The following is a 17,069-nucleotide window of genomic DNA, read 5'->3' as shown; positions in this document are numbered from 1 at the left end:
TACACCGTCTTCTGCTAAGGTGAATAATGAGCTCCTCTTTATCCCTATGTTGCTATCTCAAGTTCACCTGAACTGCGAAAATACAACAATCTTTCTTTTTGCTACCTTCTGTCCTAAAAGACAAAGAAAAAAGGCTCCCACACCAAAAATAATTCAATCAGCTCCCTTTTTGTTACCAAATCTAAATACAAGACAGACCTGATTGACAAATCCATCTGAACCCTGAACCTAAAATGGCAGCAGTTCCTACCAAAGGCAGTTGCCCATTTCCCAACAACCTTAATATTAATAAAGTCCAAACCACACACATGCAATCAAATACTCACTAAACCCCACATCAAGAACATCTGCTCTGTGCTTAGATGCAAGAATACAAAAGAGGGTTCTGGCAGGTACAATTTCTTCCTGCTCAACTTCCTTCATCAACTGGTTTTTCTAGAAGATTATTACATTGGCTCGTCTATAAGCATGTTACATTAACTCCACTTAATGTATGTTGAAGTCCAAATCTGATTTTTCACCCCTAGCAGAACTATAGCTTCAAGAAGATCTGCAGCTTCCAACATGCACGTAACAGCAAATCCTCATCTGACAGCACTTCCTCAGTTTTGACTCGGACAAGTGCCAAGTTCCTCAGCTTCATTACTCAGGCTACAAATGTTCGCAGCCACATGTAACAAGAATTAATTTTTAAAAAGAGAGGAAAGATATAATTATAAATCTTGTTCAAACTGTCCTCATCTTCTATATTAATCAAGAGCCCGTGCAAATGCAGACTTGGCTAGTAATCGCAGATAGTCTGACTAGAGCATCACGGCTCACAATTAAAATGCCTGGACCAAACAACGAAGGCCAGTGAGGTACTGGCAGAGCTATGCAATGCACAGATATTCTAATCTCCAACTTTGAAGGATAAAAATTTCTTCAAAGCATAAAGCCTTACACCAGGGGTTCTCAACCTTTTTCTTTCTGAGGCCCCCCTCAACATGCTATAAAACTCCAAGGCCCAGCGGGGGATGACTCAGGGCTCCTGACATAGGTGTAGTTTGACTTCTATTGGGGGGGGAGAGAGGGGCAGGGCTCGGGTCAGCTCTGCACAGCAGGGTCCAGGGAGGGAGCACCACCTGAACCTCATCTCAGCAGGCCACCCACCTGTCAGGGGCTGTGTGCCAGTGGCTGCTCCCCGAGGGCTCTGCCAGTCCCAGAGCTGGGACCCCGCATGGGTAATCCTGACCGGCTGCGGGAGCAGTCAAAGGGGGCTGGGAGCTGAGCAGCAGCCGCAAACCCTGGCACCAGCAGCAGATGGGAGAATGCCACGGCTGCCCACTCCACAGCACCACCAACCAGAGGAGCAGCTGCCCCCCACTGCCTGGCTCTGGCTTCCCGCCTAGGATCTGGCCAGAGAGTGGGTGCCCCCAGGACTGCCCCACTCTAGGTAAGGCACTGCCGTTTGGGGGGGGGGGGGAGAACACCCTCATGCCCCCTGAACTCTGCCTATGGGCTCAGGGCTTGAGCCCTGCTGCTCCCGTCTTCAGTGGGAGGGGGTTGGGGGAAACTTGGGGTTTCAGCTCCCTGTCGCTCTGACTTCAGGGAGGGAAGGGGAGCTCAGGGTTTCAGCCCCACACCATCCCCCGCTTCAGCCCATGGGGAGGTGCCAGGGATGGGGCTTCAGCCCCATGTAGCTCCTGACTTCAGCCCCGTGGGGGGAGGGGGGAGTTTGAGCCTTCAGCCCCGGGGGGGCCCCCCACCGGGGTTCGGGGTTTCAGCAGTGGGGCCCCACCGACCCCCTGAAAAGGCTCGTGGACCCCCAGGGGGCTGCAGACCACTGGTTGAGAACCGCTGCCTTAAAGGACAGAGCATCACTTTGCAATCACTGGAGTCTATGTACAGGTTTACCCGAGAGGGGTAAGATAGCGTCTCATGATGCCTGATACAGCTTACAATGACCTGCATTACACCTAGGGAAGGATCAAAGCAAGGAGGCCTGGTCCACTGGTTAGAGCAGGAGACTGGGAGTCAGGGGCTCTGAATTCTATTACTAGCTCTGACACATTGACTCTGGCCACGTCACCTCTCCATCCTAGCATTTCCCCTCATTTATAAGGTGGAGAAATGAACCTGGTGTGAGATTTGTTCATAAAATGCTCTGAGCTCCTTGGCTGAAAGGCACGACAGAAGTTCAGTGTATTAAGAGTACTGGGACATGGCACAGTCAAAGAAATGTAGCTGGAGCCTTGCTCCATCACATACAGCACCATAACCACACGCACTTCCTTTCTGGTTCGCAGCAGCCACACTGCAAGCATTCACCTTGCTGGCCTTGTGCTGTCTGCTGGGGGACTCCATGAGAGAACCAATTGTTAAGTTAAGTCCAGGCTTAAAAAATCCACTTCTCCAGTCACCTCTTGCAAGGCTTCCCTGGACAGCATGGGGATCTAAGCCATCAATTTGATATCTACCTTTGGCTACACATTTAGTTCTCTGGCTAGCACCCACATTTTTCTGTATTAACCACCAAGAGTGTGCTCGGTGCTGTTCAAGACATGGTGCATGCCTGGAGAAGCTTACATTCTAAACGGATAGGTCACTCAAATCGGACAACCTGGTTCTGCTGCAATTCCTGCTAAAATGATTTAAGACAATATAACGAAGATGATTTAAACTATTCAACAGAAGCATGTCAGACACTCCCAACCACGACATCCTGCAGAGTTCCAATAGTTCTAAAACCATTTTAAAGGTGAGAGGACAAACGCAAATAGTTAACGGTAACCACTTTTACTCCCAGGGCTGCTTTCTCACCGTAGGGCACAAATGCTGAAGCGTTCTGCTGCAGAAGATGCGACAGTGTCCAGCAACAAAGGAGTTAAAGTGACATGTATGAAGTAATAAGGGTAATAAATTGTGTGGCTACAGCTTTAAAGGCCTATAAACCCAACATTAAAGATGGTATGGCTGCATTTTTGTCATGGCTGCCAAAGGAGTCATAGATTCCATCATTTTCATGGGTTTTTCTTTATAAAGAACACCCAGGACTTGACATTCTGGGATTCTTGCATACTGGTGGGTGGATGCAATGAACCATCAAGAACCTCATTCAACTTGGCAGCTCTCATGGTTCGAGTGGGAGACAGAATGAAGAGCTCAGCAATATATGAAACCAGATCAGTAAATTCTTAGCAAGAATTTAAAACCTTCAGAGGAAAGGAAAGATTCGTTTAAGAGAGACATATAAGGCCCTATCCTGTGAAGTGCTAGGCATCTAAAAGACAGATTAATATCACATTGGTAATTTCCACAGGCGTAAATGGAACTCAGTCTGCAGGATCACACCTTTACACAGTGCATTTCTCAGAGCAGGGAGCTTGCTGCCCAGCTAGGTACACCAATGATACTATAAACAGATCTTAAACTTTCAGAAGTAAGTTCTAATATAATTCTATAAAAGTGCAAAGTATCTTTCATCCGAGGCTCTGAAAGTTTTACACAAGGTTGATATCATCCCTGTTCTACACCTGGGAAAACAGAGCTAAGTTAAGTGTCAAGACCAAGGACCTATAGCAAGTCAGTGGCAAAGCTGGAACTACAACTCATGCCTTCCGATTCCCAGTCCTGTGTTCTAAACATTACACATAACTGCCTCTATGATAGCGGGTATGTTCAAGTCTGTCCGCTCTCACCACACACTTGCTCAATTCAGGTTATTTGGACTAAAGGGGGAAAACGATGATTATTTCAGGTAAGATGTCCAGACTTGATTTGTTCCTGTTACTGAATTCCCACGATTTTTCCCTCATCATGACCACCCTGCAATGGTTCCCAAGATATACCCCAAAAAAACAATAGCTAAAATGGCATAAAGCAAATGCTACCTGTGCCACCCCAAGGTCTTAAGATATCATTGTGGACAATCATCCATTTTCCAAAAGGATACACCCCAGAGTTGTGGTTTGACTTTGAATAATGGAACTCATTTTGAGATCTCAAATTAATAAAGGCATAGACTGAAACCCACTCCATATGACTTATAAGAAACATGACAGCTTGAAAAATACATCCCTACATGTTTCTGATCCTTGTCTTGGCCCTGTGCTTGCCTGGACAAGAGTGCCTTAGTATCAGCTAGGGGAAAAAATGCAGAAGTTACAACTTCTTCTCTTATATCAGCATGACCAAGGGACAAAGATTATACAGAAATTAAGTCTATTTGATTCATTTTTAAAAACATAAAAGTAGTGTTTAGATTAATATAAAGTAAAGGCAGACACCACATCAGCAAACCAAGTCGCTGAGATAAGCAGAACCATTCCAGAAACAGTTGGTATTGCATGCAAGTATGGCCAATGCAGATGTGTGCTTCACTGTAGAGTAGAATGGAAATCTGCAGGCCTGCAACTGTTACAGAAGGAGCAACATGGTGATTTTAGTGGTATAAAGCAACAGAATTTCTGGAGGCTGTACTCTGCTACCTCGACTGTAATAGCTTTATTAGATAAGAACAGTGACACGTCCTCCAAGCTGCCTCCAACAGGAAGAGCTCCTCAGTATGAAGCCTCATGGCAAATGAGGAACTTTGAGAGAGAACTTCTCACAGACAATATTTTGCGCCATACAGGCCTGGCAATAGCCGCGCTTTAACAGAGTCAGCTGAGGGCTGTGTGTATAATGTGGTTGCCATGTCTTGGCAAGACTCTTTGCATTAGATGCTTGTAAGGAGAAAAACAATTTGTTTAGAACTACAGTTACTCTACAGCCTACAAAAACTAATAGGGATTGATCAAAGCTAGGTGGTTATCCAGATTCCTATTTTATCACAAATGGACAAGGATGAAAGATGAGCATGTTCGTTTGTAAGGGTCTATTCAATGTCTGAAAGCTGGGGGGGGGGGGAGTAGGAAGACGCATATCTTGTTTTGCACAGGTTACCACTATTCTGCACACACAAGGCAAATCTCTTCAAAGAAACGTTAGAGGAATAGATAAGAAGTGGAAGAGACATGAGGCTAGGTCCCTTCCCCCACGCCTGACATGGGGCCTGTCAAGTGTTCCTGCATGATGCACCGTGAGTGTGCAGAAAGGGGGCTGGCAACTCCACTCCTCCAACAGGAAGTACACTTCAGAAATATACATTGCACTAGTCACTTTCTGTGCAAACACTGATTTTCTAGGGCCTTGTGGAGACAAGAGTGGGGCGGCTTTAACTATACCAGTATAATGCAGAACAAACCCCCAAACGCGGATGCAGCTATACCAATATCAAAGCGCTCATACCAGTTTCGCGGCTTCCCCTACAGGAAGGGGACTAAGCTACCCCGGTATAAGCACTTCTACATCGGCATAAGTGCATCCGCACTAGGGGCCGCATCAGTAACACAGTTTCAGTACAAACCATGCCCCTTTCGCCTCACCCACACGAGGAGAGCGGTGTGCGGAGCGGGCCTAGAGGTGCCCTTGCTGCCTGCCAGGGTCTACCTGAGCCAGGCCCGGCTCCGGGGCTCACACCCAGGGACCCAAGGGCCGGTGGCTCAGGCAATCCCGGGCCCCACTGCCCAGGTACCGGGGGGCAGGTGGCACTTGGGCTGCCCCGCGGAGACCCACCCGCTCCGCCCCAGAACAGCCCCTACATTGGGGGGGCAGGTTCCCCCGGGCGGGGCCGGAGCCCGGGCCGCCTCCCTTCCCCGCCCGCCGGGGCTCGGCCCGGGGCACAGGGCGGAGGCGGCGCCTGCCGCGCACCCAGCCCCGGGGAAGGTGCGGCCCCAGCGGCTGCGGAAGTGCCGCACCCCGGGCGGGCAGCGCGTCTGCCCCGGCTCCGCCAGAGCCTCCGCACGGCCGGACCCGGCGCGGATCCCGCCCGCCCCCCCCCAGACCCCCCTCACCCGCCCCCCCCCCAGCCCGGGGCCCCCCCTCACCCGCCCCCCCCCCGGACCCCGCTTCCGCCCCCCTCAGCCCGGGGCCCCCCAGACCCCCCTCACCCGCCCCCCTCCGAGCCCCCCCTCACCCGGCCCCCCCCAGCCCGGGCCCCCCCCCCCCGGACCCCGCTTCCGCCCCCCTCAGACCGGCGCCCCCCCAGACCCCCCTCACCCGCCCCCCTCCGAGCCCCCCCCCAGCCCGGGGCCCCCCCTCACCCGGCGCCCCCCCCCAGCCCGGGGCCCCCCCTCACCCGGCGGCCCCCCCCAGCCCGGGGCCCCCCCTCACCCGCCCCCCCCCGGACCCCGCTTCCGCCCCCCTCAGCCCGGGGCCCCCCAGACCCCCCTCACCCGCCCCCCTCCGAGCCCCCCCTCACCCGGCCCCCCCCAGCCCGGGCCCCCCCCCCCCCGGACCCCGCTTCCGCCCCCCTCAGACCGGCGCCCCCCCAGACCCCCCTCACCCGCCCCCCTCCGAGCCCCCCCCCAGCCCGGGGCCCCCCCTCACCCGGCGCCCCCCCCCAGCCCGGGGCCCCCCCTCACCCGGCGCCCCCCCCCAGCCCGGGGCCCCCCCTCACCCGGCGGCCGCGCCCTCGAACTTGAGCGCCAGCGTCTCCTCGACGATGCGGTTGTTGACCTCGAGCAGGATCATGGCGGGGCCGCGGGGGGCCGGGAGCCGACGGGACGGGGCGGGGGGGGTCTCAGGGACCGAGGCCGGGGAGGGAGCCGAGCCCGCTGCGCGCACCGGGGACCCGCCCGAGCCTGCGCCGCCGCTTCCGCTCTGTGCCCCGCCCCCTCCCGCGTCACTTCCGCTCGGAGGCGGGCAGCGGCGCGCGACCCCTAGGCCGGTAGTGGCGGGCGGCGCGTGCGCGTGGGGCGCGTGTGGGGCTGGAGGCCGGGACCCCGGTTAGCCTGCAGAATCCGAATGAGTGCACGGGATCCCCGCTAGCCTACAGAATCCGAATTAGTGCACGGGATATACTGGTGTGCACGGGACCCCGGTTAGCCTACAGAATCCGAATGAGTGCACGGGATCCCCGCTAGCCTACAGAATCCGAATTAGTGCACGGGATCCCCGCTAGCCTACAGAATCCGAATTAGTGCATGGGGTCTGAGCCTACAAGAGCCTGATTAGTGCAGGGGATGGGTTGTGCAGGATCCAATCTATTCGAATTTGGGGGGAGGGCGGGGGGGGTTAAGAAACGTGGACACGGGGGATCCAGTGGATATTGTGTACTTGTATGTTCAGAAAGCCTTTGACAAGGTCCCTCACCAAAGGCTCTTGAGCAAAGTAAACGATCATGGGGTAAGAGGGAAGGTCCTCTCACGGATTGGTAGCTGGTTAAAAGACTGAAAACGAAAGGTAGGAATAAATGGACAGTTTTCAGAATGGAGAAGTATTGGGACCAGCGCTGTTCAACATATTCATAAATGGTCTGGAAAAAGGGGTAAACCGAGGGTGCAAAATTTGCAGATGATACAAAATTAGTCAAGATAATTAATTCCAATGCTGACTATGAATTGTTACAAAGGGATCTGACAAAACTGGGTGACTGGGCAACTACATGGCAGATTAAGTTCAATGTTGATAAATGCAAAGTAATGCACATTGGAAAACATAATCCCAACTACACATACAAAATGATGGGGTCTAAATTAGCTGTTACCACTCAAGAAAGAGATCTTTGGAGTCATTGTGGTTAGTTCTCTGACAACATCTTGCTGCCCCAGTCAAAATGAACAGAATGTTAGGAACCATTAGGAAAGGGATAGATAATAAAACAGAATATATCACACTGCCTCTGTATAAATCCATGCCCACATCTTGAATGCTGAGTGTAGTTCTTGTCACCCCATCTCAAAAAGATATATTAGAATTGGAAAAGGTGCAAAGAAGGTCAACAAAAATGATTGGGGGGATGGAACAGCTTCCGTATGAGGAGAGATTAAAAAAAGTGGGACTTTTCAGCTTGGAAAAGAGATGACTAAGGGGGGATATGATAGAGGTCTGTAAAATCATGACTGGTGTGGAGAAAGTGAATAGGGAGATGTTATTTATTCCTTCACATAACAAATGAGCCAGGGGTCACCTAATGATTTAACAGGCAGCAGGCTTAAAACAAACCTAAGGAAGTATTTCTTCACCCAACGCACAGTCAACCTGTGGAACTCGTTGCCAGGGTTGGTGTGAAGTCCAAAATTACAACAGGGTTCCAAAAAGAACTAGATAAGTTCATGGAGGACAGGTCCATCACTGGTTATTAGCCAAGATGGTCACAGAGGCAACCCCATGCTCTGAGGGTCCCTAGGTTCTGACTGTCAGAAGCTGTGAGTGGATGACAGGGGATGGATCACTTGATGATTCCCTGTTCTATTCATTCCCTCTGAAGCACCTGACATTGGCCACTATTGGAAGACAAAATAGTGGGCTAGATGGACCATTCGTCTAACCCAGTATGGCTGTTCTTACGATCCGCCTTAATGCATGGGATCGGCTTGTTTGCATGATATCCCAGTTAGCCTACAGGATCTGCATTAGTGCATGGGATCTGCTTGTGGGCACAGAAATCCAATTAGCATGCATGATCCACCTTAGTGCCTGGGATCTGCTTGTGGGCATAGGATCTCTGTGTGTGCATAGGATCCCAATTAGCACACAGGCTCCACATTAGCGCACACATCTGCTTGTGTGCACAGAATCCCGAATAGTGCACAAATTCTTGTTTGTATGGCATCACAATTAAGCATGCAGGGTCTGCATTAGTGCATGGGATCTGTACCTATGCACAGGATTTGCATTAGTTCAGTGCGTTCACTTGTGTGCCCAGGACTCAGTCAAATGTATATGCATACAGTATCTATCCATGTATTCATCTTGACATGAGTACACAAGTCCTGCACCAAGAATCTGATTGTGCACAGAAGCTGCCCTAGGGTACAGACCATGAGATCCACCAAAAACCGGATTGTGCAGAAGCCACAGTAATGCAAATTACCTGTTTGTGTGCAGAGAGTACAATCTGCGTTGCTGCACACACAACAAACACAAACTTCACTAATGCTTGCACCTGCTGGCGTGCACAGAATCAGTGCGAGCACACAAGCTTCACTCGTGTGCAGAGAAACCACATGGGTCCCCTGATTGCCAAGTACTGCAGGGATCCAGGTAATAGATGTTTTGTTTCGTTTAGTTACATGGAAAATAATTGTCAGTAAAACAGACAAATGTGAGTGTTGACTCATTTACTGTGGGGATCATGATAAATATGTTCCTAGAGAGATTTGAATCAGGAGAAGGTGTGGATTGATCCCAGGACTGGCAGCACCTACCATTTGATCAAAAAGAGTAACTCCTTAGCAGTCAGAATTTTGTCCTCTTATGTGAAATAACCATGAGTGTGTAGGTGGGATACATCAAACCAGTGAGTCCCATACAGAATCTGTTAGTATCCCCAGCGCGCAGTTCACCTTAGTACACTGATTGCACTTTGTGTGTTATCTGCACTGCTCATTTGGGCCTCTAGTGTGCACAGAATCCAGATGAGTGCCCATAAACCCATGAGGGTGCCTGGATCCCAGATGCACAGCACTGTCTGGGCAGTTGTGATGTTATTGACTTGAACTGTGACCGAATAGATCATTGTTGCCACCAAGGTCATACAGTGGCACCAAATCGTGTACAAAGGAGGTCACGTAAGGTGTCCATGAGAAGGTTATGATTTGCTGGTTATGATGATGCTATCTGGGTGCATGGATCATTTTTGTATTTAAAGTTATAAGTATTGGCGCTAGACTGTCTGTATTTCAAACTTGTGCTATGCTTCTGGGTGACACCCCAGACAATTTGGCATCAGCACTGCCTAGCCTGCTTGATGGCTCATTAAGGCCCATCAGCTATATAACTGACCCACTGAGAGAAGGCAGATACGCCTTGTGACTCAGCAAGGCAGGCAGGGACATGCCTATGGACAGAACTCTACGGTTTTTCCAGGCCGTGTGCTGGATGGCTTGTGGTTGGAACAAAGAAAGCACAAGCCACATGGCAAAAGGACTATAAAAGGCAGCAGCAGCTCTCCATTTTGTTTTCAATCCTGCTTCTTACTTCTGAAGGAACCTTGCTACAAACTGAAGCTCTGAACAAAGGACTGAATGACCCATCCCAGCTGTCCAGAGACTTGATTTGAACCTGCAGTTTATTCCATCACTGCTACAAGCCTGAACCAAGAACTTTGCCATTACAGTATGGAATTGATTCCATTTAACCAATTCTAGCTCTCATCTATATTTCTTTCTTTTATGAATAAACCTTTAGATTTTAGATTCTAAAGGATTGACAACAGCGTGATTTGTGGGTAAGATCTGACGTATGTTGACCTGTGTCTGGGGCTTCATCCTTTGGGATCGGGAGAACCTTTTTTCTTTCATTGGAGTCAGGGGTGACTCTAGCTTTTTTGCCGCCCCAAGCACGGCAGGCAGGCTGCCTTCGGCGGCATGCCTGCGGGAAGTCCGCCGGTCCCATGGCTTCGGCGTACCCGCCACCGAATTGCCACTGAATCCGCGGGACCTGCAGACCTCCCGCAGGCAAGCCGCCGAAGGCAGCCTGACTGCCGCCCTCGCAAGGACCGGCAGGGCGTCCCTCGCGGCTTGCCGCCCCAGGCACGCACTTGGAGCGCTGGTGCCTGGAGCCGCCGCTGATTGGGGTACTGGTTTTCATAACCATTCGTCCCCGTGACACTGGTGGTGAAACTGGGAAACTGGGGTGTCTAAGGGAATTGCTTGTATGACATGTGGTTAGCCAGTGGGGTGAGACCGAAGTCCTCTGTTGGGCTGGTTTGGTGCCTGAGAGGTGGAAAAACCCCAGCCTTGGGCTGTGACTGCCCTGCTCTGAGCAATTTGTCCTGAATCGATCCTTTCAGTTGTGTCCCACCAGAGGCAGCATCGTTCCAGCAGTGCACAACATTCCCTTTGTGTGCCCAGAATGTGGCGAAGTGCCTATATGGGGTCTCTGGCGGGGCTCTGCATGGAGCAGTTGCCTTCGCACACAGCTCAAGCAATTGTGTGACCAACAATAAGTAGCTCCCATTAATACGTTCCTATTCCAAAGTCATTCTTCCAAGGGCTCAAGTAACTCCCACTGAAGTCATCCTACAAGGGTGGCCCTGGGAAAATTGAGAGCTTATCTAGCACCCTGCCCCCACTGCTGCCCCTAGTAGTTCCGTTGTGTAGTTTGAACACTCAGATCCCAACCCCTGAGGACTTTGGAATCTATTTTCTATTTTATTTTACTTTAATGTGTAAATCTACATCTGAGAGGACATTGCTTCAAAAAGACACACATCAGGAAGCGCAAATCTGGGTGCAGATGGCAGAGACTTCCCCACCCTGGTAAACTAACCCTCCCTAATAAGCAAACAGGTGGAGTCGCCCTTCCCCTGCCGAATAAGGGCTGGCAGAGACCTGGGTGGTGATTGCACTTGGACGAGAACATTCCTCTGCCTCTTGTGTTGTTACCTTTACACGCTGTGTTAAAAAGCTTTGTTTGGAATTTGTCACTTAAAGACCACAAGTCCTTTATGAGGGAGAGGGAGAAATTTCACAGGTAGGAGGGGCAGAGGAGAGCAGGATGTGAATTGTGTTGCAGGGCAATGGGTTGGATCATCAACTCGGGAGAGTCCAGTTCGTTAATCTACAGGACAGGAGCACTATGGCCAAGCGGCGGGGCAAGCTTCCCCAGCCCATCCCACCAGGGTCCCTTGCCCCTTCCCTGGCGCTCCTCAGCTTCGAGCTGTGGTTCCCAAACTTTAACAACCTGGGAACCCCTTTCACTAAAATGTCAAGTCTCGCAAACCCCCTCCTAAAAATGAATATTTCCAGGGATTTTCTCCTTTACCGGAGTATAAATTATAAGAGCAATGACCTTGGAAATACAACATTTGTTTTATGACGTGCTTATTACACACTATTTATTATTAATTGTTATTTATCATGACAGTATTTTTATTACATTATGAAAATGGCGACACTCTTCCAAGCTCTCACTTTCGTAGCTTGTATCACTTTGAATAAGCCTGTTAGAAGACAAGGCTCCTAGGTTTCATCAAGGAGTATCAGATGTGAAACAGCAGGAAGGGATTTAAGAAGCCAACTCAAAGAGTTCCTCCTACACAAGCATTCAGGGCTTGACCAGTCCAGGCAAACAACGCACGTTACAACAAAGCTTAAACTTGTTCTTCATAATCATTTTAAAAACAATCCTAGCTGCCTATTTCATTTTAAAAACAGCAAAAAATATCTGCCTCCCTTTCCATTTCTTATAAGGAGTCTTGAAGGTTAAATCTCCTCAGTGTGATAGATAGACTTGCTTTGATCTGCTTAGCTCTTGGAAGTCCAGGGGCTCCGGGCTACTAGCCCCGTGCTGCCTGGAGTCCCTAGGGACAGCTCTGTCCGCCATTAGGGAATTTTTTCCTGAGAACCCCCTGTAACATTTCACTAACCCCAGTTTGGGAACCACTGGCTTAGAGGGATTCACTCTCCAGTGGTCTATCAAGTCCTTGGCTTGTCTACAGGGCCTGCCATCTAGTACCATAGTGAAGTCAGCAACGGTCTACAGGCAGCTGGACTGAGACCCCCCTGCCCACTTCAGTAGGTCACTCAACGGCCATGATGTGAGTCAGTTCGACGGGACTGTAGAGGTGTGACAAGCGCTTACAAGTCTTGTTGCCAAGTGTGTAAAAGCGACAGGCCCTCGGGTGTCTGAATGCTCTAGAGAAGGCGGATTGGGAGCTTCTGTTCTCCCTGCCTCACAACACAAGCACAGGGGGACAGTCGATGGAACTGGAAGTTGGGAAATTCAAAACAGACAGAAGGACTTTTTCCACACAATGTGTCATTAGCCTGTGGAACTCACTGGCACAGGAGGTCAGAAAGACTGCGAAGCTTGTTTTGGGGCAGTTCTCTGGCCTGTGTTATGCAGGAGGTCAGGCTAGATGATCACACTGGTCCCTTCTGGCCTTGGCATCTACGAATCTATGAACTTAGGGAGATTCAATGAGAGATTGGACTCTCAAATGGGTGTGAAGAATAGCCAGTTATCCTAGTAAATTATATTTTTGAAGGGCTATTAAGACTCTGGCTTCAAGGCCTTAATCACTGTCTAAGGGTATGTCTACACTACAAAATTAGGTCGATTTTATTTAAGTTTACATTGAGCCTCCGATTTAAGCCAGTCGATTCTACATGTCCCCACTATGCACATTGTGTTGGTGGAGCGCATCCTCACTAGCAGGGCTTGCATCGACTCTCCGAGTGCTGCACCGAGGTTAGCTATCCCACAGTGCATGGAGCCGAGAAGAATGTTGGGTTTGGCTTGCAATGCCTCATGGGACCAAAACATTTGCGCGGGTGATTATGAGAACATGGCGTTAGCCTCCCATGATACACTTACCTGCCTCCTTCCTTCCCTCCCTGAAATCAACGGCAAAGAAACCAAGCCTTTTTCGTGCCTTTTTTTCTAAGCCTGGGTTACCCGCGCCGATGCCATAGCACGGCAAGCATGGACCCTGCTCAGCTGTACATTGTTGTTGTGAGCATTACAAACACCTCGCGCCTTATCCTGCAGTATTTGCTCGACTGAAGCAGGAGCCGCGGTACGGAACAACGTGATGCCATGCAAACAGCACTGCAGGAAGCCATGGAGCGGAGCAATTTGCAGATGTTGGCGACAGTTGTGCATCACCTTGACACGGTGGAGCGCCACTTCTGGGCCCAGAAAACAAGCACTGACTCTGGTGGAACCACATCGTTATGCAGCTATGGGATGACGAGCAGTGACTGCAGAACTTTTGAATGCGCAAGGCCACTTTCTTGGAACTGTGTGCAGAGCTTTCCCCAGCTCTGAAATGCAGCAATACTAAAATGAGAACTGCTCTGACAGTGGAGAAGCGAGTGGCGATAGCTCTGCGGAAGCTTGCAACGCCAGACTGCTACCGGTCAGTGGGGCATCAGTTTGGAGTGGGTAAATCTACCATGGGGTCTGCTGTGATCCAAGTTGCCAGAGCAATCAATAGACTTCTGCTAAGAAGTGACTCTGGGCAACGTGCAGGACACAGTGGATGGTTTTGCCGCGATGGGGTTCCCTAACTGCGATGGGGCTATAGACCGAATGCATATCCCTATCTCGGCACCAGACTACCTTGCCAAAGAGTACATAAATCGAAAGGGGTATTTCTCAATGGTGTTGCAAGCACTGGTGAATCACAGGGGCCGATTCAACGACATCAAAGTGGGATGGTCGGGAAAGGTGCATGACATCTGCATCTTTCTTTCCAGCCTGCAAAATAACCATTAGTGATGTTGAAATGCCAGTCATGATCCTGGGAGACTCAGCCTACCCCTTGCTCCCATGGCTCATGAAGCCATACACAGGCAGCATGGACAACAGTAAGGAGAAGTTCAACCATAGGCTGAGCAAGTGCAGAATGGTGGTGGAATGTGCCTTTGGACATTTAAAAGCCCGCTGACGTAGTTTGCTTACTGGGTTAGACCTCAGTGAAAGCAATATCCCCATCGTTGTTGCTGCATGTTGAGTGCTCCATAATATCTGTGAAACAAAGGGAGAAAAGTTTCCTGCAGGATCAGGGGTGGAGGCAGATCAGCTGGCAGCCAATTTTGAGCAGCCAGACGCTAGGGCAATAAGAAGAGCACGTCGAGGCATGCTGCGTCGCCATGAGGCTTTGGAAACTAGTTTAATCAATGACCCACAGTAATGTGACACTTATGTGTGTTGTTCCTTACCTAGCTGTCCCCTTCATTGCATGTATTCCCCTGTAAACTACACCCCCGCTAACCATCGTGTGCTGAATGAATAAGGAGCCTTTTCTCCTCAATCCATTAATTTTTATTATGCTCACACTGAGAGACAGCAAAGAAAAGTAAGATAATCTGGGGAAAAAAGTCTGATAACACTGGATGGGAGGGGAAAACAAAGACAGCTTGCTTACAATTGCACTGCAATAACCATCAAAGGTGTGGGAACAGGCCCTTCTGGTCCTTGTACCCTCCCCCAGAGTTGAGTGCAAGGGATACCAGACTTCTCCCCCCGCCCCCGCATCCTAGGACGTTTGGGGGAGGAGGATGTGGAACTTGGCGACGATGGCAGCAGGTTCAGCATAGGCTCCAGAGGGACTCTAGCATCCAGCTGCCTTTCTTGAACCTCAACCAGATGCCTCAGCATGTCTGATTGCGCCTTCATAATCCGCAGCATCCTCATTGCTTGCATGCTCTCCTGTCCTCCCTGTCCATGTCCAGGTTCTCGGACAGTGCAATCCTCCATGCTCTGAATTCCATCTTGTCACTCCCGGAGACGCGCATTAACTCATTCAACACGTCCCCCCAAGTCTTCTTTTTCTGCCTTCTAATCTGGGAAAGTCTCTGTCCTGGTGTGGATGATGCGCTGACGGACAAGGTTTCAGCTGCAAAGAATACAAAGTACAAGGGTAGCATTGATAGTGCATACATTGTTTCTGGTGCAAGGTTAAATCTTTTTATAAAAGGAACACCCCTCAATGCACTTCCATGCAAGCCACAACGTAATCAGGTATTATGGTCGCAAAGAAAGCCTCAAAAATATGCATCAAATGTAACTAACGCAGAAGTGTCTACCTGAATCTTCAGAGAGCCTGGAACAACAGCTACTGCCCCTTTCATCTCAGTGGATGCCCAATGAAGATAATTTAAATCTCAGCATTGTTAACTATTTAATTCCTCATGTACAAAAGGCACAAATCAGCAAATTTACTGTGAGTGATGTCTCATTTCAACAACTCCAGTGGGTGGAGCTTATTTTGTGGGTGGAGTTTGAAGTGTACCTACAACGTTCCCACTTTGGTTTCCATATTCAGCTGACATTTTTCTTTAGTATTTCATCACATTACTCCTAATTCTACTCCCGTATGCCACCCTAAATAATTATGCAAATCTGTGTGAAGAACAGAAACAATGTTTTGTGAAAATGTCATCAATATTTTTCCCCATTTTTTTTGGTTTGGTTTTGTTTTTGTGGCCACAATTTGAAATTTTGAAAAAAAAAAATACTCATTGAAAATAAATTTCAAAACTAGGAAAATGTGCACCAGTTCAATAGCTGGTTGAAAACCCACAAGTAAATGCTGATGATATTTTGGGGGGCTGTTTTTTTGGCCAGAATTCAAATTTTTGACAAAAAATATACATAGAATTTCAAAAATGTCCCATCAAAATTTTGAAATTTGACCAGTTTTGGCCAGCTGTGCCCATAGACATGAACATATCTATATATCCTGCTAAACATTGGATTAAAGGGTTTTAAAAGCGCTAAACTACATGCCCTGATGAGATAAATATCTTGTTCCTGGCTGTCATAGGAACATGTCTATAGAGCCAGGGCTGCATTGAGACCTCTATTGTGTTAAACTTCTATTTTTAGGAGTTTATGACTCACCCGTGCAAAAACTCTGCCTCACAGAGATGGGTGCATATAAATCAAAATATAAAATATTGTGTGGTTGCTGAATTTTTTTGGAACACTGAGCATCCTGGGAAACATAGGCAGGTAAATGATTATAATATCCCCTAAGATCAAGGGGCAAAGCATAACACGGGGTTGTTAGATGCAGTTTTGTAAAATGAGGCATCTCCGGTATTGCTGAGAGTGAGGCCCCACAAAATCATGAGATTGGCTTAAAATCAGAAGATTTAAAAACTATATCTGCGGTTCTTTTCATTTGCCTTCTGGTTTCGTAGCATGAGCCTTTAGTGTACCCTTTAGGGTCATATTTTCAAGCTTTTATCTGCTACCCTGCGTGCCCTATAATCACTTTACTCCAGGAGCTGGGGCTTTAAAACAAAACACCAAGAGCTGCAAGACTGGATCTGCTCATGCATAGCAGTTCTCTGCCCTATCTTATCTAGCAGAGGGCTGTCTCCATTTGCTCACTCAGGTCCTGATTCAGGAAAGCACTTACGTATGCGCGGACTTTAAGTTTAAGTGTGTGCATACTCTTCTGCTGTCCTGAGCAGAAATCTTTTCCTGGATCGGGGCCCCAGCGGTCCGTTTTGGAAATGAGGATCCCAAATCCAAATAGCCATTTTGGAAAGACCATTTTCTGGGTATGTGCTGTCATTTGTGAT

At 49.3% G+C, this 17,069-nt stretch overlaps 1 protein-coding gene across 1 annotated transcript in view; it reads right to left on the bottom strand.

The window, feature by feature from the left end:
* The window catches only part of ARPC2 (actin related protein 2/3 complex subunit 2), a 35,148-nt gene extending 28,539 nt beyond the window's left edge, over positions 1-6,609 (bottom strand). Inside the window, exon 1 of the mRNA XM_054044019.1 lies at positions 6,482-6,609. Coding sequence (XP_053899994.1) covers positions 6,482-6,555 — 74 coding nt within the window. The 5' untranslated portion in view covers positions 6,556-6,609. The remainder of the gene's footprint in view (positions 1-6,481) is intronic.
* Positions 6,610-17,069: the final 10,460 nt, after the last annotated feature.

This window comes from Malaclemys terrapin, chromosome 11 (genome assembly GCF_027887155.1).
Source record: "Malaclemys terrapin pileata isolate rMalTer1 chromosome 11, rMalTer1.hap1, whole genome shotgun sequence".
In the NCBI taxonomy this organism is placed as follows: domain Eukaryota; kingdom Metazoa; phylum Chordata; order Testudines; family Emydidae; genus Malaclemys; species Malaclemys terrapin.
The sequence above is the reverse complement of the archived record's forward strand: the minus strand, read 5'-3'. Positions and strand labels throughout refer to the sequence as shown.